This window comes from Elephantulus edwardii, unplaced genomic scaffold (genome assembly GCF_000299155.1).
Source record: "Elephantulus edwardii isolate Elephantulus edwardi_28Jun2011 unplaced genomic scaffold, EleEdw1.0 scaffold00315, whole genome shotgun sequence".
In the NCBI taxonomy this organism is placed as follows: Eukaryota; Metazoa; Chordata; class Mammalia; order Macroscelidea; family Macroscelididae; genus Elephantulus; species Elephantulus edwardii.
Window position 1 is genome coordinate 21575 of NW_006400065.1, and position 26483 is coordinate 48057.

At 49.4% G+C, this 26483-nt stretch overlaps 1 protein-coding gene and 1 pseudogene across 1 annotated transcript; one reads left to right on the plus strand and one right to left on the minus strand.

The window, feature by feature from the left end:
• Positions 1-9420: 9420 nt before the first annotated feature.
• LOC102874021 lies at positions 9421-10854 on the minus strand (annotated as a pseudogene).
• Positions 10855-11113: 259 nt separating this feature from the next.
• Positions 11114-17284, plus strand: PVR (poliovirus receptor). The gene is made up of 4 exons (XM_006901255.1): positions 11114-11120; positions 11564-11866; positions 13494-13611; positions 17116-17284. Exons 1-4 carry the CDS (start codon positions 11114-11116, stop codon positions 17282-17284), a joined length of 597 nt encoding a protein of 198 aa, XP_006901317.1.
• Positions 17285-26483: the final 9199 nt, after the last annotated feature.

Genomic DNA, 26483 nt, shown 5'->3' on the forward strand with positions numbered 1-26483 from the left:
CCCGCCCCGCCAGTACAGGAAGCTCTGGTGGCCTAGTGGATAAGGAGTTGCACTGCTAAGCCAAAGGCAAGTGGTTCGAATCCACCAGCCACTCCATGGGAGAAAGGTGGGCATTCTCCTCCTGGGTGATTTACAGCCTGTGAAAATCTGCTCTGGGTCAGCTATGAGTCACTCAGACTCCGTGGCACATAACAGCAGCAATAGTATGGTCAGTGCAGGTCATGCTCCTAAGCAAACTTCCCCGCATCAGAGCAGGGCCAGGACCAAACATGGAGGAACTGGAGGTCATGAAGGTGGTACAAGATAAGGCTGTTTTGATCTTTTGTTCTTCAGGTTGCTATGACAACTTGACAGCACCTAGCAATAATAACATCACACCCTAACCGGCTGATGTCAGAACAAGGCTGATCCCATCAGACCACATTATGGAGGGAAAACCACATCAACACATAACGACCACGTCACCCCATTCATCGTGACATAAAGGCCCAACCAGACAGTCAGGGCCTCGTCACTCCGAATCTCAGCCATCGCAGGCTCAGGACTTGGTCCTTCCCTTCTCCTCCATTATCTTTGTTCTGACTTATACGAACCGAAAGAGCAAACAAAAAAAGCCCCACTGTCTTCAATGTGACAGCCAGACTGTAAATCTTACAGGAGGAGACCAGCTATCGGTCTCCCTTGAAGCAGGTTGTGAATTTGAACTGATGACCATTTGGTTCACAGTCCAACATGTTATGCACTCTCTACTAGGGCTATGAGCATATGCAGAGCAGTAAGTTCAGTCACACGCTAAGGGCCTACTATGTGCTAGGGAGACCTTTCCATATGTCACCATGGATCTAGTGGTTAGAGGTCCAGGCTCAAATCCCACCACTGCCACTTACCCCCTTTGTGAATTAGGCCAGATGCTTCAGTTTTCCCATCTATCACACAGGGCTCACAGCAGCCGCCTGTTTTTCTAATGCTGCTTACTATCTCACTTCTCCAATGCTACTACCATTGAGCTGGATCTGACCCATAGCTGACCCTCCGGTGGGTTTTCAGAAGCAGTTAATTGCCCAGCAGGAGACTGCCCATACTTCTCCTACAGAGTGGCTGGTGGCCTCAAACCATATGCCTTTGGGATTGCTGTAACTCGTGGTTGCTGTGAGGCTAAACACTGTGACACTGATGTGTCAGATGTGATAATGGTTAGCCATGGTGGACAGTGATGGAGCTCCCTGATTAAAACAAGCTTGGAAGCAGGAGTGGCATCCACTTCCGAAACAGCTTGTCTCTGAAACTCTATGAACTTGGAGAAATGATGAAAGTTATATAAGTGTTCAGGGCTTTCATTCATAGGGTCGCTATGAGTCACTGACGACTCTACTGCACTTAAAAACGATAATGCAGTACAATAACCAAAATACCACAAGAGGGTGACTTTTACAAACAGATGAATTGTCTTACAGTTTAAGAGGCTAGAGGTCTGAATTCAGGGTGCCAGCTAGAGGGCAGTGCTCACCCCCTCTCCCTGGTTGTGGAGGAAAGTCCTTCAGCGTCTGCAGTCCTGGCATTACCTGAAGACTTGTTCTGACCTTCCCCCTCATCAAGGAGCTTCATCATGGAGGGGTCCAGGTCCAAAAAGACCCACTCCTCTCCTGGCAATTATTTCTTGGTCGTGCTACACTCCCCCCACCTTGTCAGTTTTCTTTAAAGATTGTTGTTGTTTTATGCCATTTTGAGGAATCAGAACTAGACCCTATGGGGTGGTTCATCTCTGATCTGTTGGGTTGCTGTGAGTTGAAATCAATTTAGCTGACATGAGTTTGGCATTTGGTTTTGGTTGTTGGTGGTGGCATTTTGTTGTTTGTTTTGGATGGCATAGATGATTAATCCCGGGGCTACTAACAGAAATGTTGATGGCTTGAAGCCTCCCCAAGGCACCTCAGAAGAGAGACCTGGCAACCAGAGATCCCAGATGTGGAAAACCTGTACATATGTGGAGCTACACTCATGGTGAGAATTGACTCAACAACAAGTAACCTGCACAACAGCATATTAACCCTGCAAAGGAGCCCAGAGTCACGGTCCCTACTCAGCCATCTCACTGAGGGTCTTCTCCTTCCTTGATCCTCTTCTTTTCCAAGTGTGATTTCCTTTCTAGAGGCCAGACCCTCCTGATAACATGCCCCAAATGTGTAAAGCCACGTCTCACCATAAAGTCACAAAAGTGCACCATGGACGTGTTGTAGGGTCGGTGTCGGACTGCTTACCTAAAGTTCAGCAGTTTGGGCTCAGCAGGTGCTCTGTGGGGGACAGATGAGGAGGCCCCCCTCTAGCAGAAAGTCCACGGAGGAGGAAGGTCGGTGAAGCAGGAGCCACTTTGGGCTGGGCTGGTTATTTTTACCCTTGCGGTAAAGGGCAACCCCTTTCCTACTTTGGGGCTATAAATAAACCACCTAATCTTACAACAGAGGACAGGGAGTTCAGCAACTCCAGTGCGGTGACAGTGCACACGATCGTGGAAATCTTTAATGCCACTGGATTGAACCCCCAGGAGTGGCTTAGAAGGTATATACGGTTTTACCCGCATTTTACTCAATTAAAAAAAAAAAGACAAGAGGATGTGTTTACGAAATGGGGGAGGAAGAGCTCAGAAAGGAGGCTGAGAAAGGTTGTCAGGCTGGAAGGGCACAACAAGGGGACTGAGGCTCCTGCATGCGGAAATTCCTGAATTGGTGTATGTCCTGCTGCATATGCTCTGAACCAAAACAAACAGAACATTATTTAAAAAAACAAGTTGTAAAAAAAAAATCAAGTTGCCCTTTTACTGTTGTTAGGTGCTGTCGACTACAACTCACAGCGACCCCACAGGCAGCAGATGGGAACCTCTCCTGTCCTGATCCATTGTCATCATCTCCAATCTCCTCAAGTCCATGGCACGGTCACGGTGTCAGTCCATCCTGTTGAAGGTCTTCCTCTCGTTCTCTGAGCCTTCACCATTCCCAGCATGATGTGTGTTTCCAAGGACTGTGTCCTCTTGACAATGTGCCCAAAGTATATATGAGACCAAGGTTCACCCTTCTTGCCTCGAAACACCCTGGTTGCATTTTCTGCAAGACAGATTCATTGTTTGGTAGGCCATGAGATGTGCAGTATTCTTCTCCAACCCCACAATCCAAAGGCATGTGTTCTTCTGTCATCTTTATTCACTGTCCAACTTTCAAATGCATAGGAGGCATTTTGAGGAGGGGAGGGAGAGAGCCGTATGGCTTGGATCAGGCACACCTCAGTCTTTAAACTGACATCCTTGCTCTTTAGCACTTGGGAGAGGTCCTTGATAACAGATTTTCTCAATGCAGCTGCTATTACCATGGGTCACAGTAAGTGCTACTAACCTTACCAAAAAAAAAAAAAAGCAAGTGACACAGAGATAGAGGAAATACGGTAATGAGGATGGGGCTGTAGCCAGCCTCTGCTAGTTGCCCAGCATCCCAGGAGCAATTTTTTAATTTATTTATATATATATATATATATTTATTTATTCTTTTTATGTGTGTACCGTCAAATTGGATCTGACTGGTACAGGAGGCGATTGTTCCTCCTTCTTCAGCAGAGCATCTGGTGGATTTGAACCACGCACCTCTGGGATTGCAGTGCAGTTTCCTGCCACTAGGCCACCAGAGCTCACCCCAGCAGCAATTTTTAAAGCTCCCCACCCCACTGTATCATCTGTGGTCTGGGGTGTCCCTCCCCATCCACAGCAGGACCCCCAGGCCTGACTCCCTCACTTCTCCCCCACAGAAGCCCAGATTGGCAGTGTCAACATGCCCCCTGAGGTGTATGGTTTCCTGGGTGCCAATGCCATGCTGCCATGTCACCTGCAGCCGCTGGTGCGTGGCATGCAGGTGACCCAGGTGGTCTGGTACCGTGGAGAGGCCTCCGACAGAATCTCTGTGGCCTCAATCTATGCTGGTAAAGCCATCGTCACCGACCCAGAAAGGATGGAGTTCATGGCCTCTGGACCTGGAACCAGGCTGATGAACGCCTCGCTCCTGTTGAAATCGCTCCAGGTCCAGGATGAGAACACCTACCACTGTGAGTTTGTCACCTACCCGCATGGCAGCCACAGAGACCTGAAGGCCAGCACCAGACTGCATGTGCTTGGTAAGCTTGGGGCTGAGGGGAGAGATGGGAGGTCCAGAGAAGGAATGAAGAGGGCTGGGGTTCTTGGGGGACACAAGTAGGGGGCAAGGCAGAGATGGGGTGCAGATGAGGCTGGACTTCAGGGAATGGAGGGGCTGGGCTTGAAGAAGTGAGGAGTAAACACCTTGGGGCTGAGGGCAGACCAAGGGTGGATGGTTGGTGGGGTGGATGGGGAAAGCAGAGCTGGGAGTGTTTGAGGAGGGCTGGGTTTGTCCCGAGCCCCATGAAAGGCACACACACGGTGACTGTAACAATGGCTCCGGCATATGGTGAGGCTGGCGCAGGATAGGACATGGTTCCCATCTGTTGGTCTTGGCATCCCTATAGGCAACTACATGATACCCAACATACACTGTTAACTGAAGTGTATCCTGGGGCACCATGGGGGAAAAAAGGCCTGGAGAATTGCTTCCACCGAGACGCTCACTCTCAAGAAAAGACTCAAGATTCCATAGAGATTGCCACCAAGAAATGGGCTGTGGAGCAGCTCTGCCCTGCAATCCATGGAGCCGCAGGACCTGACTCAGAACAGACTTCACAGCAATCAGCTTCATCTTGGGAGAGTCTGGCCACCGTTTGGCCCAGTGCTGCCCCCTCGGTCACCACCTCAAGCAAGTGGTTACCTGGGGGATCTTCCTTTCCTCTTCATAAAAGTGGAGCTGGTTAACAGTATCAGCCGGCAGCCAGTGCTGTTTCAGTGGTAGAATCCTTGCTCTCCATGCCAGAGACCGAGGCTGAATCCCTGCACGGTGCTGAACAGGGCTCAGCTGGAGCTTCCAGACGAAGAGATTAAGAGAAAAGGCCTGGCCCTCTGCTTCTGGAAGTCAGCCAGTGAAAACCCTGGGGGTTTCACAGTGTTCTGATCCTGTTGTGCATGAGGTCCCCCCTCAAGTCGGGGGCCTGTATCATTACTGTCACATGCAAGCAAGATCCTGCTGAAGATTATCCAAAAACGACTGGAACCCATCAACAGAGAACTGGCAGGTGTGCAGGCTTGGTTTAGAAGAGGCCGTGGCTCTAGGGACATTATAGCCAATGTTAGATGGATCTTGGTGGAAAGCAAAGAGTACGAGGAATGTCTGTTACTGTTTCATTGACTGTGCAAAAGCATTTGATTATATGGATCACAACAAACTGTGGCTAACCTTCAGGAGAATGGGAATCCCAGAACACTTGATTTTGCTCATGCAAAACCTATACATGGACGAGGAAGCAGTTGTCAGAACAAAGCAAGGAAACACTACATGGTTCAAAATCAGGAAAGATGCATGCCAGGGATACATCCTATTTCCATACTGTTTCAATCTATATGTGGAAAAGATCACCCAGGAGGCTGGACTCTATGAGGAGGAATGTGGCATCAGGATTGGAGGAAGACTCATCAACAACCTGCATTATGTAGATGACACAACCCTGCTTGCTGAAACTGAGGAGGACTTGAGGCCTTTACTACAGAAGGTCAAGGACTGCAGTCTTCAATGTGGATTGAAGCTCGATATAAAAAAAAAACCCAAAGATTTTAACCACTGGACGAATTGGCAGCATCATGATGGATGGTGAAGAGATTGAGATTGTTAATAGTTTCAGCTTGCTTGGTTCCACAATCAGCACTCTTGGTAACAGCTGCCAGGAAATCAAAAGACAGACTGCATTAGGCATGTCTGCTGTCAGAGACCTCTCCAGAATATTGAAAGAGCAACGGTATGAGTCTAGAGACTAAGGGGCCCCAGATCCAAACCATGGTGTTTGCAAGTACTTACCCTGCATCAGAGATCTGGACAATGACTAATAGAAGAATCAATGCCTTTGAGTTGTGCTAGAAAAGAGTATTGAACATACCAGAGACTGCTAAGAGAACAAACAGGTTTGTCCAGGAGACGGTGAAACCAAGCTGCTCTTTGCAGGCAAAAATTTTAATGTTCCATCTGACATATTTGTTGTGCATGTTGCCAGGAGGGACCAGTCCTTGGAGAGGGACATCATGCTTGGAAAGGTGGGACAGACAACGCAGGAGAGGAAGACCCTGGATGAGAAGGATTGACTCAGTAACTGGGGTAATGATAGCAGGTGTGTCAGAAACAATGAAATTGGCTCAGGATTGAGGAAGATTTAGAGCTGTTGTAGGTAAGGTTGCTGTGAGTCTCAAGCGACTGGATGGCATATATAACAACTGTAGTCTGCTGCTGCCCTCTGTCGGCAGGTCTGAAATTCCACTGATTATTCAAGGTGAAGTATTTAGAAGCGAGTGTGTACCATCGCTGGCTCCTGTGAGCACCCTATATATAAAAAAAAAAAAAAACCAAAAGCAAACAACAAAACCAAAAGTCTCCAACTTGCTTGCTGAGCAACCACAGTGGGCGGCAACTTCGTGGGTTATGGAGTAGATGTGCCTGGGAGGCTCTTCTTGGCTGTGCCCTTTTATAGAGCAGTTAACCAGCTCCTCCTTCCCCACCCACAAGTAGATTGCAACTTCCAGCCTTCAGGCTAAGTTGTCAAGTGCAGAGGGTTTGCTACACTGATTGGAGAAACGGAAAGGTGAGGCCCACAGACAAAGAGAATTGTCACCTTCCCCCACCCCTTTCGATTTGAGGGAAGGTTTTCAAATCACATTGGCTTTTCCTACATTCATCCATAGAAACTTTGCTTTATAATCTTGATTACCATTGTAAATGTAGTTCATTCAATTGCATTGTCTGATCAACCCTTGGACCTCTGGTGGCCTCGTGGTATGGAGTTGCACTGCCATTTCAAAGGCAGGTGATTCGAATCCATCAACTGCTCTATGAGCGAAAGATGGGCAGTCTCCTTCTGTGTGATTTACAGCCTCTGAAATCTCACTGCGGGTCAGCTATGGGTCGGTTCCAACCCAGCAGCCGTCGCTTACTCTGTATCACCTCTCCTCTCGCCCGTCTCAACTATTTATTCATTTTCCCTTCCTTCCCATCCCTCAAGGAGAGGCATCTCGATACTCAGCCACTCTCCCTAGTGCCCACAGTCGTTGGGGATTTCAGTTCCATTTCATGAGCCCAGGAGAAAATGTGATGGCCCTTCCTTGTCCTTGGAACGGGAACCAGCCATCCCTGTGTTTCCCTCCTCAACCGCCTCGGTGGGTTTTCAGAGGCTGTAAGTTGCACAGAAGGAGTCTGCTGGTCTCTCTCCCATGGAGCAGCTGGTGGATTTAAACCACGTGCCTTTGGGTTACCACCACAACTCCTTATGCGCAAGGCCACCAGAGCTCCCTCCCAATTCGGGAGTTTATTGGAGAAGTCAGCCCCAAAACACCAAACCCACTGCTGGTGAGCACATTCCGGCTCATAGTGACCCTCCTCTGGGTCTATGAGCCTGTGAATATTTATGGGAAGAGATTTCCCTTCTTTCTCCAGTGGATTCAGACCACTGACCCTTCAGTTAGCAGTGCAACTCACAGCACACTGGGCCACCAGAGCTCTTTACTGGGGAAGGAACAGGTTACAGTTCAGGTTAAGAGATGGCTCTGAATACAGCTCTCCAGGCAGGCCAGCCTCTTCCCAGCCATGCTGAAGGGCAGACCGGCTCTCTGGCCCTTGGCCTGGGCCCTGCTGGGCAAATGTGACAAAGCACTTGTAGCGCTGTCCTTTTTCTAAGCATCTGCAGTGGCATCCCATTCCACCACTGACCAGAGCCCCTGGACGCTCTAATCGAGGCCCAGGAATCAGTCCACTTAGCTCCACTGCAGATGGTCCCAGGACGCAGCCCAGGTCCCAGAGCCGGGAGCCCAAAGCTCCGTCTCACGCCTCCTAGTTTCTGCTGCCGTCATACCTGTCCTCTTCTCCTGCCTCTCCTGTCCCACCAACCCCTCCGGTGTCACGGCTCTGCTTTCATAATGGTTGCAATTTCTGCATTTTCCAACTCTGCTGTGGCCCGACTGAAACCACCCCCACATGAGCATTCTGTATGTCTTATTTGTGTGGTCCCAGACTAACGGGTGCCACACACGTTTACATTATGAATAAGCTATCCAGTCCCCTGGTTTGGGGTCAGCAAGGCAACCCCCACTCAGTGACCCTGGGTACAGTAGAGGGAACTCCTGCTGAACCAGCACCGTCTTCACACACTCCGCTGTGCTGGGGTCAGTGTGTCAATCGTCTCCTTCAGGGTCTTGCTCTCTTTCCCTGACCTCTGCTCTTCAAGCCCGATGTCCTTCTCCAGGGAAGGTACCCAAACCAGGTGAGGTGCCGTCTCCCCACCCTCGCCTCTAAGGAGCACGCTGGCTGCACTTCTTCCACTGGCTTGTTCTCTTGGTCCTTCCTGACATAATCACCTCGCATTTGCATACTCCTGCCCAGCCTGGTGAGGGGAGTAACTGGGACCAAGGCTAGCAAAAGCCAGTGGAGCCATTCACTCCACACACACAGGGCATGAGGAGGATGCGAGTGAGGTCCTCAAGGAGGTGCATGACGGTGAACCGAGTGTGGCGGAGATGGAGGGGCCAGCACAGGATCGGAGGGCCTTCGTTCTGTTCTGTCCAGGGGGCTGTGAGTCAGGTCGACTCCACATCACCCAGCCAGCCAGTGGAATGATGGGCTCAGAGGTGATTCTGGTGAGAGCTGGGAAGAAGTGAAGGGAGAGGGAAAGGGAGAGTTGATACTGCCTTGGAGAATGCATATGCCACCAGCAGTGGAGTGGTGCCAGAAAATGGGCCCATGCTCTCTGCAGCACCACGTACACTAACATGGGAGCAACACAGGGGAGACTCGCATGGCCCCTGTGCAAGCATCACACGCAGAACTGTGAAGTGGTTCTGTAGTGTGGTTTTTTTATTTATAATTTTAAAATAATTGTAATATTCATAATAAATGTTAAATAACATTTAAAACAATAGAAAAATAAACTGATAAATAAAATCAACAGGTACAAAATGCTGCAAAATTTCAACCAAAACCAGAAAACAAAACCAAAAACCACACAGACAGACAGACAAGACATAACAGAGGAAGGTGCTGAATGCAATCATGGGAACCCTTCACAGTTACAGACGTGGCTCCCTCCTTGCCTGGCCGCTTTCTTCCCATCCCTGGGGAGACCAGGAGGCAATGGCTGGTATTTCTGGGGACTCTTGACCAATGTGGGTAAGCATCTGGCCCCACCTCAGTGGCCTTGTGCAAAGCAACCCTGAGCCCCAGGGATGGGCTCAAGGGCCAGGAGCGTGAGGCAGAGGTGGCCCAGGGCGAGGGTGGCGGCAGGCCGGCCCTACAGAGGCAGGTGGGTGCTGTTGTGCCGGGTCTTCCTGGTGCCATCGTCTTGTGGCACAGCCCTCTTCAGGTTGAACAATGCCATGGTCTTCTGGAGGTCAATCACGGCATAAGAGTCTGAGATGCGAGACGCAGAGGGGTTGGGGACTGAGGGGTTCTGGGACCCCTCAGGGCTCTCACCACCGCTCAGCTCCACCTGGATGTAGTTGAGCTGCCTTGGGGGCTCAGGGCCTGGCCTGCGGAAATCACTCTGGGATCCACAGCGGGGGGTCAGTGGCCCAGGGAAATTGCCATGGCTACTGGAGTTAGCCTGGGTGCTGGGAGGCTTCTGCAGTGGGGTCTCATCCGCCTCACAATCGGGGAAGCTCTTGGAGGAGGGCGTGAGCACATCCCCTGAGTCTCCGTCATCCCCGGTCTCCTCCTCCAGCTGCTGGTCTTGGCACTCCCACAGGGGGGGCAGCGAGGGCAGGTTCTCATAGTGCAGGAGGGTGGCCTGACGGTGGGTGAGGCCCTTCCAGCCTGGCTTCTCTGGGCTCCGTCTCCAGCGAGACCGTCGCCGCAGCTGCCCGCTGACATTCTCATAGGTGCACTTGGGCTGGCCAGGACCCTCAGAGGAGCCCTCACTGTGGTGTGGGGGGGACGGGTCATGCAGGCTGGGGCACAGGCCCTGGCACTTCAGGTGCCGCCGAGAAGGTGTGGGGCCCTTCACAAACTTCACTTGGCCCGGCTCCAAGAAGACCTGTGGGTCTCGCTGGTCTGGGGCCTCCGTCTGCGTGGTGAGGGGGTCCCGGCCCTCACGCAGGGGCTGCAGGTGGTGGCGGCTCCTGCGGTGGTCTTCCTCACTGGCTGCTGTGCTGATGTAGGTGGGGCACTGCTCATCTGGAGCAATGAGGGCATGGGTGGGCTCTTCCCCACGGGAGGGCTGTCTCAGGCTCCTTGTTGAGGGGCGCCGGCGAGCCGAGAACCTGGAACCTTCACCTGGGCACCCTTCAAAGCCATCAGAGAAGCTGGAGGCGGTATAATCTGGAGTGCTGGGAGGCTGGGGGCTGAGCTCCACAGGGTCGCTGCTGCGGGTGGCAATGACCGGCTCCTCGGTCACGTTGATGCCGTTGAACTGCATCAGCTCCTCAAGGAGGTTGAAGATTTCCTTGGCCCGGGGACACGTGAATGCAAATATCCCCTGGCCTGTCTGACAGTGGCGGCCACTCTCAAAGGAGAAGAGGCTGTAGCAGTAGCCATAGCGGCGCAGGCAGAGGTAGGGCCAGCGGACGGCCTCGCGGTGATGCAGCTGCAGCACCAGCTCGTTCTGGGTCAGTTCCATCACCCCAGAGCCCATCTCCACCCCGTCGTCGTCCACATTCGCCACCTTGAACTTGGTGGGGTGGTTGTCTGGGATGCTGTCTCTGTTCAGGCAGCTGTAGCAGCTCCCCATGGTGTCAGACCCGCCAGCCTCCCCTAGGCCAAGGGGAAGCTGACCATGGGAGGGGCAAGAGGAAAGACTGCCACTTTATTCTCCTTGTCTTTGGTGGGGTGTCACAGCCAACAGCCTGTTGAGAAGTCACTTGGATCCCTCTGGGACACACCTGGGCCTCCCAGTTCCCAGTTTTTAAAGTAATAAATCAAGCTCAGTTATGTAAGACTTAGAAATATAATTCTTTTCTTGAAAAAGGTCACATTAAAAGGGAAAGAGTATGTGGTGTTGGTTAGGGGCTGTCAAGTCGGTCACTCCTCGTAGAACAACAGATCTGACAGTTCTATCCTGCACCGCCTCACGATCTGCTGGAGCCACTGGGACAGTCACTGTGTCAATAACACTGCAAGAAAAAGTGGATGTGAGAGTCACAAAATCCTCTTAATATAAGACCCAGGTCTCAGCTCCACCACCATCTCAACTTTTGCCTCTTTTTCCTTAAAAGTATCAAACCCTTAGACAAACTTGTGTACAAAATAAAAGATTTCTTTTGCAAATCTCAAAACCTTAGACAAATTTAAGCAAATAAGAATTTTTTTGTAAAGAAATTAAATCAGTAGGATAATAAACAGACTAGTTATGTTAAAAAAAAAAAAAAGGCCTGTTAGGTGACGCTTGAGAAGAAAGTGATGACTGTGTGTGATACCATCTCTCTGTGTTTCTCCCCCAGTCAAACCCCAGGACCTGGTGGAAGCCCTGGAGGTGAGAGGCCCGCCTCACCCGGATCCTGTGCCTGCAGCACGCTGTGTCTCTGCAGGGGGCCATCCTCCTGCCAACATCTCCTGGTCTTTGCCCCTGAACTGGCAGGTTAACACAAGCCAGGCACCAGGGCCCCTGCCTGGCACAGACACTGTCACCAGTCTCTTGCTCGTGGTTCCTTCCAGCGAGGTAGACCTCAAAAACGTCACCTGTGTAGTGGACCATGCGGGCTTCCCAGCCCCTCACCTGCTGCCTGTGACTCTCTCTGTGCACTGTGAGTGACTAGCAGGCGGGGCCACACTGGGCCGCCTCCACCCTCTGCTGTCCACGCTGCCTTCCACTGTCAGCTCTGCTCTTCCCTGCACTGTCAAAGCTGGCTGTCCAGGCCACTGTCCACATTACCCCCATTATCCACTCAGCTCTCTGCCTATTTGTCTATATGGCTACCACTGTCTACACTGTCGCCTACATGCCCAGCCTGCATTGTCTCCACTGGCATGCTGTGTCCAAAACACACTGTCCCTTCCCTGTTTCCATCAGCAACTTGGGCCACAGTCCACACTGTTCCCGGGTCGTCTACTCTGACTCACCTGGACCCTGTCTACACTGATACTCTGGAATAGAGACTGAATCCCCTGAGCACCGTCTACACTGCCCCCACTCACTGTCTCTGCGTGCTTCCCTGCAGAACTGTCTACACCGACCTTCCCCACCTTGCTACATCATGATCCCACAGGTCACCATCAGCACTGTTCCCTGCCCTCCTTCCCAACACCTACCCCATTTCCCACACCGTTACTCCTCTGTGTACACTGGCCGTGCCTGGGCCATTCATGGTCAGCACTGTCTACACCAGCTGTTTAAACTCTCCTCTGTATCATCTAGACGGGTTCATCATCTGTATTAATACTGTGTTGTCTACACTGGCTTCCCTGGAGACACGTCTATACTGGACCACCTCCACTGCCCACATCAATCCGTTTTCATCGCCTGCACCTGGTGCTGGCTCTCTTGGGCTTCCCTGCATCGTCTACCCTGGGTCTCAAGAGCGCTGTCCACCATGTGATCTACTCTGATCTGCCCCAGTTTTGTCTACACTGGCTTGCCCAGGGGTTGTCCACCCACCCTAATAGAGTCCTGTCCACACAGCCCCCCAACACTCTCTACATCATCCTCCTGCGTGTCAGCACTGGCACTCCTGACATCACCAACATGGACACCCCCGCACCCCATACTCCCTCTATGGACCCCTCAGGGACTCTCTGGAACAGCACTGTGAAGCCTTTCCTTTTCACTGTGATTTGAGCAAAGGCTTACAGAGCAAACTGGTTTTCTATTAGAACATGTGATTCATGAACATTAACTGCCATGCTCACGCTGTGACTGTACTCTGCCCACTCCCTCCATGGGCATCTCATCTCCATTCATCCTTCTGTACTACCCCTTCCTACGTCTGGACTTGAGCAAGTGCTGTGTTTTTCCCTCATGTGGTTGTCCTTCGAAGGCGTGAGGGCCCCCCTGTTTACCTTAGACGCCTATCTACTGCTCAGCTGGAATTTGAGCCCCAGGGGTGGGCACAGGGGGTGTGAGTTTTGTCCCAGGGCCTTGGATGTCCTCCTGGCTACTGAAAGACCCAAGAGGCCTTCCTCACAAGACACAGGAGGGGACAACCAGGAGAGCTGGGTCCTACGAGAAGCCCTCTCTGTCCCCCACTGACTCCCACTTGTAGGTCTCCTAGGTCCTGCTCTCTGAAGGATGGCCACTGTCCAGACCCCTCACAGGCACCCTCTTTTCTAGCAGGTCCCCAAGCCCCCGAGGCCTCACCTTGATGTGACATGAGTGTCACAGATTCTAGGTCCCTTGAAGACACCGTCTCTGACCTGAGTGTCTGTTCTCCGCAGATGCGCCCGAAGTGTCCATCTTGGGCTATGACGACAACTGGTACATTGGCAGAAGTGAGGTCACCCTGAACTGTGACATCCGCAGCAACCCGGAGCCCACCGGCTATGAGTGGAGCACGTGAGTCCTGGGTGGACACGGACAAGTGGGTTTAAGGGGTGGGGGTGGGGACTGGACTTCTGGGTCTGAGGGAGGAGGTAGCTGGAGGCTGGACACCCACATCAGAGGAAGGAGGAGGAAGATGCAGGAAAGTAAGAAGAGAGGGAGGTGGCCTTCTGCCTTGTTTGTGGACCCTCGAGGCTCCTCGGTCCACCTGCTCTGCTGTCCATTGAGCCCGCACACCGGGCGCGGGCAGCACTGGGTCGCCCCGGGCTGTGGAGCAGAAGAAACTCTGCCCAGAAGCCACAAAACCTCATCATTCACAGGGCTCCTCTCTGCAGACTCTCCTGTCACTGGTCGGCGCTGTCCAGTCTCGCGCTCACAGACACGTGAGACTGAACAGAACCGGCCTGAAGGCTTTCCCAGGCTCTCGTCCTTATGGAAACACAGCTTCCATAAAGTGGGTCGATCTTTCAGTCTGCACCACCAGGGGAGAAAACAAAAAGTCCCGCTGCTCTTGAGTCTATTCCAACTCGGAGCAACCCTGCAGGACAAAGTAGAACTGCTCTTGGGGTTTCCAGTGTTTTTTTCCTAATTAGTTTTCCATTCAGTCGTTCACACATTGTTTGATCTCTGGAAGTGACGGACCATCCCCCACATTTTCTTTTCGATTTTTTTAAAATACTAATTTACAAAATTCCAATGCATTGTTTTTACACCAGATTCTTCCGATTTTCCTGACCCCCCCACCCATGAAATTGTACAACCCCATGATTAATCCCCCCTCTCCCTGCACATCCTCGTCCCTCTGCTTCCACCCCCCTCACTCCCCTCGTCCTACAATAACGGTTTTATACAATATTTGTCCTTGTGGGACTGAGCTGGTTCACTCAGCATAATGCTCTCCAGTCCCTCCCAAGTTAGGTAATAACTTACAAAATCTGCTCCTGCCTGCCGCATAGTATTCCACTGTATGAATGTACCTTAGTTTCTCAATCCATTCATTTGTGGTTGAATATCTGGGTTCTTTCCATGTTCTTATAATGGGAAATAATGCTGCTATAAAGACTGGTGTACAAATCTGTTTGTGCCTCAGTTCTCAGATTCTCAGGGTATATTCCAAGCAGTGGAAGAACAAGGTCAAAGGGAATTTCTATGTTCATCGTTTTGAGGAAGCACCAAACTGCCTTCCATAATGCTTATACCATTTTACAATCCCACCAACAAGGCTTAAGGGTTCTTTCTTGCCACATCCATTCCAACATTTATTACTTGCTGCCCTGCTAAACTTTTCCACTGTTACTGGAGCGAGATGGTACCTCATTGTGGTTCTGATTTGCGTATCTCTTATTGCCAGCGATTTGGAGCATTTCTTCACGTGTCTGTTTGCCATTCGAATATCTTCCTCTGTGAAAATTCTTTCTATGTCTTTTGCCCATTTTGTAATTGGGTTATCAGTCTTTTTCTTGTGGAGGCCCAGGAGTATTCTGGAGATGTTCATAGTAAGACTCTCGTCTGAGATGGCATTACCGAATTGTTCCCAGTTGGTAGGTTTTCTTTCCATCCTTTTGAAAAAGTTTTTGATGCACACGATGATTTAATCTTTAGACGGTCCCATTCATCAATTTTATCCTCTTCAGATTGTGCATTTCTGGCTGTATTTAGCAGTCTCTTTATACCTTGGACTAGTGCGTCTAAGCTGGATCCCAGTTTGTCTCTTGTGAACTTAATGGTTTTGCTTTACTCCCAGGTCTCCAATTCACCTTGAGTTGATTTTTGTGTATTGTCTGAAATGTGGATTATGTTTCAGCTTTCTGCAGGTGGAAGTCCAGTTTTGCCAGCACCATTTGTTGAAGAGGCTGTCATTTCCCCATTTGATAACTTTGATTTCCTTGTCGAATATTAGGTGACCATAGATAGCTGGGTCTATTTCTGGGTTCTCCCCATCCCCCACATTATCACAGCACTCCTCCCCTTCTTTCCTGTGTTGCCCATTTTCTTTCATCCACCTTCACTAGCTCTTCCAGTCTTCTGAGCTTGATCCCTGGGAAAATGCCACCCTTTTGATCTCATACAGTTCATGGTTCCTAGGAATGTGTATCTCTGGGGTGTTAGGGGTCACCCCTAATTGTCTGGCTAAAGAGGGTGAGTTCTGTTCCAGACTTGAAAAATATATAAGATATCTCTGGGGTCCCTTCAGTTCCTATTAGACTAGTAATTCTGGCCTTTTTAAAAAAAATAATTTTTATTTTTGTTCCACATTTGTTTCTCCTACTTGATCCAGGATGCCCAGTGGTGGTCCCTTCCAGAGAGAGCTCAGTGGTCCAACGGGCAACATCTAGTTCTACTGGGTTCCCATCATCCTTTGATACTTTGGACTAATTGTTTCTTTGTGCCTGTGGATTGTTTCTTTGTGTCTGATTTTTTTTTAACTCTTTGCCCTGGACAGGGAGAAACCAACAGTTGTACCTTAGGTGGCAGCTGATGTTGGTGCAACCACTGTGGAAGGTGGTATGGCGCTTTCTCAAAAAGTTGCAAATAGAGATACCATTTGACCCAGCAATTCCACTACTGAGAATATACCCCGAAAAGACCATGACTGACACTCAAGCAGATATATATGCACACCCATGTTTATCACAGCTTTGTTCACAATGAGTTGGAAACAACCTAAGTGCCCATCAACAAACAAATGGATAGAGAAGCTGTGGTATATTTACATAAGAGAATACTATGCTGCATTGAAAAACAAGGAACTCATGCAGTATTATTCAAAATGGGGGATCCTGGAGGACATTATGCTGAGTGAAGTATCACAGTTACAAAAGCACAAATACTGCATGGTGCCATTGTTGTAAAACAGGACTGACATTGGGGTCGGGGAGAGACTGAGAAAAGATGGGATAAATAATGCATACTGCATTGAAAGAGATGAGGGAGGAAATGGTTTAAAAGGGATATGTGATTAGGTATTATTGTCATGACAGGAGTCCAGAGCTAAGGCTGCATAGTGGAGTGGACCTTTCTTTTACTTTTCCAAGAGGGGAGGGTACTGAGGGGGGAGGGTTAGTAGGGGAGAAAAGTACAACAATGAAGAAATAGAAATCCAAAGTCTCTGTAAATTTTCACTGAAATTAAAAAAAAAAAGAAGACAGCTGATATAGCTAGATTTTGAAGACAGAGTCAACAGGATTTGATGATAGGTTAAGCACGCGTCCCTAGATGACACAAACAGTGAAGCACTCGGTGATTCACTGAAAGGTTAGCATTTCAAACCCTCCCAGAGGCACCGCAGAAGAAAGGCCTGACAATCTGCTTCCAGATACCAGCCATGAAATTCTATGGGGCAGTTCTATTCCTGACACGCCCAGGGACACCATGAAGTCAGAACTGACTTGACAGCAGCTGGTGGTGAAGCTTGAGAGAGCAACGTGAGGGTTACTGCATTCCTGCTCACACTGAGTGCTAGGGTACCTACCACATTAGGTCTCTGGTAGAGGTCACCTCCTCACCTGTCTGTCCTAGGACCGGGGGCCCCCTGCCTTCCTTTGTTGTGTCCCAAGGCCACCAAATCTTCATCCCTGCTGTCAACGAGTCAGTCAACACTACGTTTTTCTGCAATGCCACTAATGCCATCGGGACTGGCCATGCAGCACTGACCGTCCTGGTCAGAGGTAAGGAGTTCCCTGGGTGAGGGAGGGGCACCAAAATAGACATGGCTTCAGGATTCGTTTTGAGGAAGGGTTTGGAGGTGGTCCCTATGTGAGAGACTTCTCCCAGCCATAGAATGTTCACTGACCCTTAGCCTTCCTCTGATTCCCCTGGGAAAGGACCAGCTTTCCTGTTCCATTAACTGGGGACACACACACACACACACACACCCCTCTCCTAACCCAATTTGGGGTAGTTATTGGATGTCTCCTTGCTATGGACTCAGAAAGGCCAGAACCCTAGCAATGACAATGGGTCAAAGCTCTACTCAAAGTAATCCAAACCAAAAAAGATACTTTATTGGGGGGGGGGGGAACACAACTTCAGGTATGGTTAGATCCAGGTTCTCAAACCATGTAACTCAGGAGCCATTTTTCACCTCTTTTATCTCCCTATTTCTTTGTTGGCTTTCTTCTCAGAAAAGACTGTTATGCTTAGGGAAGCAAGGTTCACACTGCACAGTTTAACTTGCTCAGGGAAAGAAGTCCCATAGCTGACTTCACTGGCTCAATTTAGGCCACAGCCCACCTAACAACCAATCACTGAAGAAGGAGAATGGAATGCTCTGCTTGGCCAAGAGTAGGCGAAAGCACGATCTGAGGAACCTGAGGGTCCAGGCCACTCAAGCCATAGCAACTAATGGAGGAGTAGTAGTAGCTATCTAAAGATAATTAAAAGAGGTACCATTATAAGAATAAGGAGTAAGGTTTCCTGTTGTTGTTGTTGTTATGTGCCATCAAGTCACTTATGACTCATAGTGACCCTCTGTACAATAGCTCTGAACGCTGCTCTATCTTGAGCCAATCTCACTGTTTCCAACACACTTACTCCCATTACGCCAGTTACTTAGTCAATTCACCTTATTCAGGATCTTCCTCTCCTGAACTGTTCCACCACCTTTCCAAGCATGATGTCCTTCTCCAAAGATTGGTCTCTCCTGGCCACGTACCCAAAGTATGTGAAACCAAGTTTCAAAATCCTTTCCTCCGAGGAGAAACCTGGTTTCACCTTCTCCAGGACAAACCTGCTTGTTTGTTCTCTTGCCAGTTGATGTTATGGTCACTATTCTCTAACACCACAACTCAAAGACATCAATCCTTCTTCTATCATTCTTATGCACTGTCCAGCTCTCATTTTGAAGACCATGGCCTGCCTGGATCAGGCACACCTTAGTCTCTAGACTGACATCGTTGCTCTTCAGTGCTCTGGAGAGGTCTCTGACAGCAAACCTTCCTAGTAATATTTGTCTTTTGATTTCCTGAATGCTGGTATCAAGGGTGTTGACTGTAGAACCAAGTAAGTTGATGCTGTTAACAATCTCAATCTCTTTCTCATCTCTCATGATACCACCAACTGGCCCAGTGGTGAAAATCTTTCTCAATCCATACTGAGGACGGCAGTTTTTCCTCTGCTTTTTGCAGCAAATGCCTCAGGTCCTTCTCATGTTCAGCAAGCAAGGCTGTGCCATTTGCATAATGCAGGTTGTTAATGGTCTTCCTCCAATCCTCATCCCACATTCTTCCTCATAAACCCCAGCCTCCTGGATATTCTGTTTCACATGCAGATTGTAGAGGTATGGAGATAGGACACATCCCTAATGTACATCTTTCCTAATTTTGAATCTCACAGTGTTTCCTTGCTCTGTTCTGATGATTACTTCCTGGTCCAAGTATAGGTTTTACATAAGCACATCAAGTGTTCTGGAATTCCCCTTTTCTCAAGATTAGCCACAATTCGTTGTGATCCACATACTCAAATGCCTTTGAATAGTCAGCAAAACACAGATAGACATTCCTCTCTGCTTTCAGCTAAGGTCTATCTAACATTTCCTGGTAAGGGGAAAACTCCGAAAGTCTTCTTACCTAAATACCTGTTTCCTTCTTTTTTTCCAGACAGACCTGGGGAATGGTCAGACCCAGGCATAAACCTTGTATTCATCATCTCCACTGCTGTGGTAATTGGGATCTTGTTCATCATGGCTGCATGTTATCTCATAAAGACATGTGAGTCCCTCCTCCCAGCACATCCTTCTCCTCTGTCACCAGCATCTTCACCATAAACCAACTGCCAGTTAGTCAACTCCAACTTATGACAGGGCCCCTGCCTGTCAGAGTAGAGCCATGCTCCACAGGGTTTGCAATGGCTGCCTTTTGAGAACTAGATTGCCAGGCCTCTCTTCCAGGTGAACTGGAACCTGCAACCCTTCCATTAACAACCAACCCTGTTAACTCCTTGGACCGCCCAGGGACCTCACAGCTGCCATATGTGGTGTCTTGGTTTCCTAGCTGTCACAGACGGAACACAAGAGGGGGACTTGGAAGAACAGAGATGTGTTTTCTCACAGTTTTGGTGGCCAGCAGTCCAGATAAGGTTTCAGCCTTGTGTTGATATCATCCCTGTTGGCTGGTCTGGGCATGCTTTGGTGTGTAGACAAGGCTGCCCTGACATCTGGCTTTCCCTGTGTGCTTCTCTGTGTCTGTTCTGCCTTTTTCACAACTCAAAAGCACTAAGATTTAGAACCTACCCTTGTGGAGTCTGATCCCAAGAAAAAATAATTTCCAAACAAGATCGTATCTACAGAGAGGTGGTGGTGGTTGTTAGTCATTGAGTCAATTCTGACCTATTACAACCCCTTTCATGCAGAACAGAAGTGCTTCATAGAAGCAAATGACAGGCATTTATTCCTCAGTACCTCGGGGTGGGTTTGAACCACCAAGTCTTAGGGTAGCAGTTGAGAGAATGCAGAGCACTTGCGCCATCTAGCGACTAACCTTTCAAGCAAACGAGTCAGATCGGTTGCCACTGCATTGATCCCAACTCAATGTGGTGATTCTACAGGACAGAGTACTGGCCATGAGGGTTTCCAAGGCCGGCAAATTGCAAACGGAAGCAAACTGCCACTTCTTCTTTTGGCCAGGATTTCAGTAGCTATTCAGTCCTGGCAAGAGAAGAGGGGAGACTGGCTAGAGTCCCAGTGTGACTGTGGACTGGAGCCACTCGTGCTCACTCCCAGAGTCCTTTGCAGGAAGGAACATTTTGGGTATGTCTCAATTGGACTCACCTCAAAGGCTTTGCAAACTGCCCGCTGCCCGGAGCGTTCCGTGACCCCCTCCTAGTCAACCCTTCCTCCAGTTCTGTGTTTAGAATTCCCCCTGGTGCACACTCATGTTTATCGCAGCTTTGTTCACAATAGCAAGGAGTTGGAAACAACCTAAGTGCCCATCAACAAACGAATGGATAGAGAAGCTGTGGGATATTCACACAATGGAATACTACGCTGCATTGAAAAACAAGGAACTCATGAAATATACAAAATGGGTGACCTTGGAGGACATTATGTTGAGTGAAATATCAGTGACAAAAGGACAAATACTGCATAGTGCCACTGTTGTAAAACATGACTGACATCGGGGTTAGGGGGAGACTGAGAAAGATGGGATAAATAATGTATACTGCTTTGAAACAGATGAGGGAGAAAACTGATTACAAGAGATATGTGATTAGGTATTATTGTCATGACAGGAGTCCAGAGTGAAGGCTGCATAGTGGAGTGGATGGGGGGAGAGGATTGTAAAACAATGAAAGAATTTTTCCTTTACTTTTCAAAGAGAAGAGTTACTGAGGCGGGGAGGGGTGGGCAGGGAGAAAAGTGCAACAATGAATGAATGGAATTTTTTTAAAAAAATTATGGGGAAAAAAATAATTCCCCCTGAAAGGTGTGCCCTCTGGGAACCCCATTTTACAAATGAGGAGACGTTTGCTCTGAGAAGTGAAGGGACCTCCCCAAGGGCAGGAATAGCCAGGCTCCGGACAACAATGTGCCTGGTCTGTAGGAAGTTCCACCGCTCACCCACAGGTGGCGCCTCTCTAGTGGCTCGAATCCACCAGCGGCTCCCGTGGAGGAGGATGGGCAATCTCCTCTCATGTGATTAACAACCTCAGAAACCCAATGGAGGGTCAGCTACTCATCGGTCTCTACTCAATGGCAATGTGTGTTTTCTGAGACCAAACAAAACTGCCTACAAACAGCCAGTGTGCTGCCACCTCCTCCAGGAAGCTTGTCGTCATTCACTGTGCAGCTTCCATGAGCAGATAAGACAATCATATCGTGATTCCTACCATACCGTACCCTGACTCAGGTTAGGGGCCTCAAAGTGCTGTCTTTACTCTTTAATTTTTATAATCCTGATTTTATTTATCTTTTAAATTGTGATTTGACTGAACATTTACAAAGCAAATTGGTTTTTCACTCAGCCGTACATACACACTGTTTTCTAACACTGTTCATGTTGTCACACTTTCCCCACTCCCTCCCTATAATTCTCATTTCTAGTAATCCTTATGTCCTACCCTCTCCTGCTTTTTGGGCTTTATCTTTAGATAAATGCTGCCTTTTGATCTTAGTAGTTGATACCTCTCTGGTGGTCCTGTTCATCTCCTAAGCCTGTCTATATAGTTTGGCTACCACCTGAGCCGAGTTTGTTCCAGGTTTGAAGCATAACTAAGGGCATAGTCTTGGGCTTTTCTCCAGATGCTGTGGGACTGGTAAGCTTGGCTGGCTTTGTTTTTTCATTTTGTTCCACATCCCCACCTCCTAGGCTCTACCCAGGACTTTTTACTGTGATCCCACCCTATTTGCCCACCAGAATGTATTAGTTAGGGAGCTCTGGTGGCTTAGTGAGAAAAAGCTGTGCTGCAATCCCAAAGGCACATGGTTCAAATCCACCAGCAGCTCTGCGAGAGAAGGATGGGCAGTCTCCTACCATGCGATTAACTGCCTCTGAAAACCCACTGGAGAGTCAGCTGTAGCTCTGTTCCGATTCACAACCACAACAGCAGTGTATTAGCTGGGAGTGCTGGTGACCCAAAGGCATGCGGTTTGCGTCTACCAGCTGCTGAGAAGGAAAATGCAATTTACAGCCTCTGAAAACCCATCAGGGGTCAGCTAGGAGTCAGGTCAGACTCTCTGGCACATAACAACATATATGTGTTATGATTCTATTGTTAATGTTATCATTAATATAAGCTCCATGAGAGCAGAGGTTTTTATCTGTCTTGTTTTATAGCTACATCTTTAGACTAAGAACATGCCTGCCTATAAAAGCAGACATTTCATATCTGCTGAATAAACAAAAAAGTGAATATAAGACATTTGAGGATACAGAGGCACAGAGAAGTTAAGATGCTTGCCCAAGGTCACACAGCACCTAAACAGAGCACTGGACTTTGACCCTGGTGCTGTTGGCTTTGGGAGCCTCATAAGCTCTTGCTGAGTGAATGACTGAATGCACGAATCTTTACAGAGCATGTACTGGCCCTGTTTGACAGTTAAGAAGCCAGTCATGCTGGGAAAGCTGGACGCCTGAGGAGGAGAGGAAGACCTTCCACAGAATGGATTGGCACAGTGACTGTGACAGCTCGAGCGTGGCAGAGATGGTGAGGAGGACGCAGGACAGGCAAGCGTAAGATCTGCTGTTTACAGGGTCCTTGTGAGTCACAGCCAGCTCGACGGCACCTCACAACAACAAAGGGCTACAGCACCAGCATGTCAGTCACAGGGCCCGGACTCAGAATTTCATGGGCCCTGACGATGGTGGCACGGTGATGAGGCACTTGGCTCCTAACCTGAAGGTCAGCAGTTCAAAATCACCATCCACTCTGTTGAAGAAAGACTAGGCAGTTAGCTGTGTAACTGACTCACTACCAGTGGATTGGAATTGGTTTAGGTCTACAAGGTGCCTGAGGGGTGCACGAATGGTCTATATTCAACTTCTAACCTAAAGGTTCACAGTTCAAAACCATCTGGTGGTGCCAAGGAAGAAAGGCCTGGTGATCTACTTCTGTAAAGATCACAAAACTGGCTGCTATTAACGGTAGCTCCAACCCCATGTGTTTCAGCGTTGGACCATATTTCACAGAGTTTAAGAAGCACATCTCCACATGGTGAGATCGAACCACCAGACCCTCAGCTAGTCACTGAGAGCTTCACCATTTGCACCTCCCACCCAGAGGCTCCACTCTATAAACATTAAGGGGGGTAAATCCCTAATGCATTACCATCAGGTTGTACCTGACAGCCTTTTAGGACAGAGTAGAACTCCACGGTTTCCAGGGCTGTAAATCTATGGAAGAAGACTCCCCTGGAGAAGCTGGTGGGTTCAAACTGCGGGCCTTTTCATTCCCAGGCAAGTGCATTAACCACTGTGACATATGGAAACAATCAAGTCAACTAATCATCGAGTCAGAACCGACCCACAGCTGCCCCCTCAGTGGTCGTCAGAGGCTGTAAATCTCATGGGTGGAGACTGTCCATCTTTCTCCCAAAGAGTAGATTGGACCTGTCCGAGAGGCACAGGATTTGGGGTTAGCAGCACAACACCCTACAGATCAGGTGACCAGTACTCCCGAGTCACACGGGGACCTCCATAAAGGTCCAAGACAACTTTTCTGTCCGAGAAAACCCTATGGGGCCGTTGTAACCTGTGACGGGTGGACTGTCATGAGGCGGAATTGGTTTGAAACAGCAGGTTGGGCTGGGTTTGAGCCCCTGCCCTGTTCCTGAGCACTGACATTCATTCCAGAATTCCTCTTGTTTTTCCAGGGAGGCGGCAGAACAGGAACCCTTCCACTAATGGGGTAAGTGCTGTGGACATGAGTACTCAGGATGGAGCTGGGGAGCTCTGACGAGGGTGTGGGGATCTGTCCATACCACAAACTGGGGATTTTCCCAAGGAAGAGGAGCCCGGGTGGCACAGTGGTTAAGCACTCAGCTGCCACCCCAAAGGTGAGCAGTTGGAACCACCAGGTGCCTCTGAGGAGATGGCAGTGTGCTCTCTACCCATTCCCAAAACCAAGCCCACTGCCACGGAGTCACTTCTGATCCATGGCGACCTTCCACAGGGCTCTGAGGCTGCAGATCTTTACGGGGGAGACTCCCCAGCTTTCTCCTAAGCAGCTGGTGGATTTGAACTGGCGACCTTTTGTTCAGCAGGCCGATGTAGCCTGCTCTGCCACCAGCTTGTGGTGGTGGTTGTTGCTTTGTAATGTCCAGTTGGAACCGTCCCATTGTTGACCCTTCAGTGGGATTTCAGGGCAGTCAATCGCATGGGAGGGGAATGTCCATCCTTATCCCTCGGAGCAGCTGGTGGATTTGAGCTACGTGCCTTCGGGATTGCATTGCAGCTGCTTACCACCAGGCCATGAGAGCTTCCCAGCAATAAACTAGCAGGTATTTTATTTATCAAGCAATGAAATATATATATACTCCCTGGTGTAGGGCTTGTAGCCTTGGTAGCAATGGGACCTCTCGTCTATCCTGTACGGGGGCTGTGGGGCAGAACCGACTCAGCAGCGGTGGAATCGCAGGGTTTGTTTTCACGGCTGTGTCCTTTCTGAAGCAGTTCACCAGGCCTTCCTTCCAAGGTGCTGCCACTGGGTGCCTTCAAACCAGCACCATTTAAGCGGGCACTCTAGAGTTTAACCCGGCACTCTAAGAGTTTAACCCTTGCAGACCCCCGGGGATTCTCAGAATCTCCTGTCATCCACAGACCTAGAACCACTTCCTTGAGTCCTTCTGGCTCACAGTGACCCGCCCTCAGGTCTCTGAGACCAGAAATCTTTACAAGAGGAGACTGATCACCCTTCTCTAGGCTGCTGTATTCGAACTGCTCACCTTGTGGTCAGCAGCCCGACACATGAGCCATCCAGGTTTCTGGACCCTGTCCCCTGAGGGGCTGACTGGTGGGTCTTCGATGGGGCCCAGAAATCTATGTTTTAAGAGCTGCTTTCCTGCCTCCGCTGGAACCACCACACCTGGTGACATGCCCCATGACACACCTGTGATACACCTGGTGACATGCCCAGTGACAAGCTGGGGTGGCTTCCTGAGAGAAGGTTGAGGACTGAGATCTGAGTGCCCCTCTGCCTGACACTGTTTGCACTGTAGCTTAGATGTTCCTTGATTTTGCTTGAAGGACCTCACTGCTCAAGTTCTAAAATCTCGCCAAGGCCAGTCCCCTGCTGTCTGCCTGTGAACATTGTTCCCGACTTAGTGGGCCTCTTCGGTCCACCCCTCGGCCAGGTCACCTGGAGCTGGCCTCCCTTGCCTCCCATTAGCCCAGCGCCCCGCACCACAAACTCCATGCAGATAACCTTGTCCTTGGCCACCAGCAGAGTGTGCCGGAGGGGACCCTGGACCCTGGACCCTGGCCCTGGCCACCCAGGCCACCCACTCCCTTCCCACACCAGCCCCCCTCCACTCCAGGGGATGTCCTCCCCAATCCCACAAAGACTTTTACTGAATTAAAGTTTGTAAGTAAAAAAAAAAAAAGACTCACTGGGTAGTGCAAATGGTTAATGTGCCTGGCTGCTAACCAAAACATTAGAAGCTGTGTCTGCTCAGAAGTGCCTCAGAAGAAAGGCCTGGGGATCTGCTTCTGAAAAATGAGCCATTGAAAACCCTTCGAAGCATGGTTCCACCTGACATTCACAGGGCCACCAGGGTAGAGGTCAACTCCACAGCAGCTTGTCTTTGCTCTCCTTTTAAAGTACAAGCAAGATTGTGGATTGGGTGACTTATACCAGCATTTTAAGCCTTGCTCAGAACTCTGAGAGTTAGCCCCTCCAGGGACCCTCACCCATAGGCCAGAAAACAGGGCCAACAATCTATTAAGAGTTTGAAAACAACATGAAGGTAAAAGGGAACAACCCTCCCCGTAGATACAAAGAAGAGAAATGAACATCCAACAGAGTGTAAAGTGGATACATTTTCACAGGAAATATAAAAATAGAATATGTATTCTTCAGAAAAGTTGTTATGTCTCAGACGTCAACCCACACGTAAGCAGATAACTCAAAGAAAGGGCCCATGTTTTAATTCCATTTTGTGAAATAAAAACAAAGACATAAAATAAAAGGGAGATCTGGTGGCCTAGTGGTAAGAATCTGTACTGTAATCACGAAGGCAAATTGTTCAAATCCCCCAGATGCTCCACAGGAGAAGGAAGGGCAATATCCTCCTGTGTGATTGTTGTACTAGTCGCCTGCAACTCTTAGCGACCCTACTTACCTTAGTTCTGAAAGCTGCCCTATCCTGAGCCAATCTCATCATCTCCAACAGACCTAACCCCATTGCTCTAGTCACGGAATCAATCCATCTCATCCTGCATCTTCCTCTCCTATGC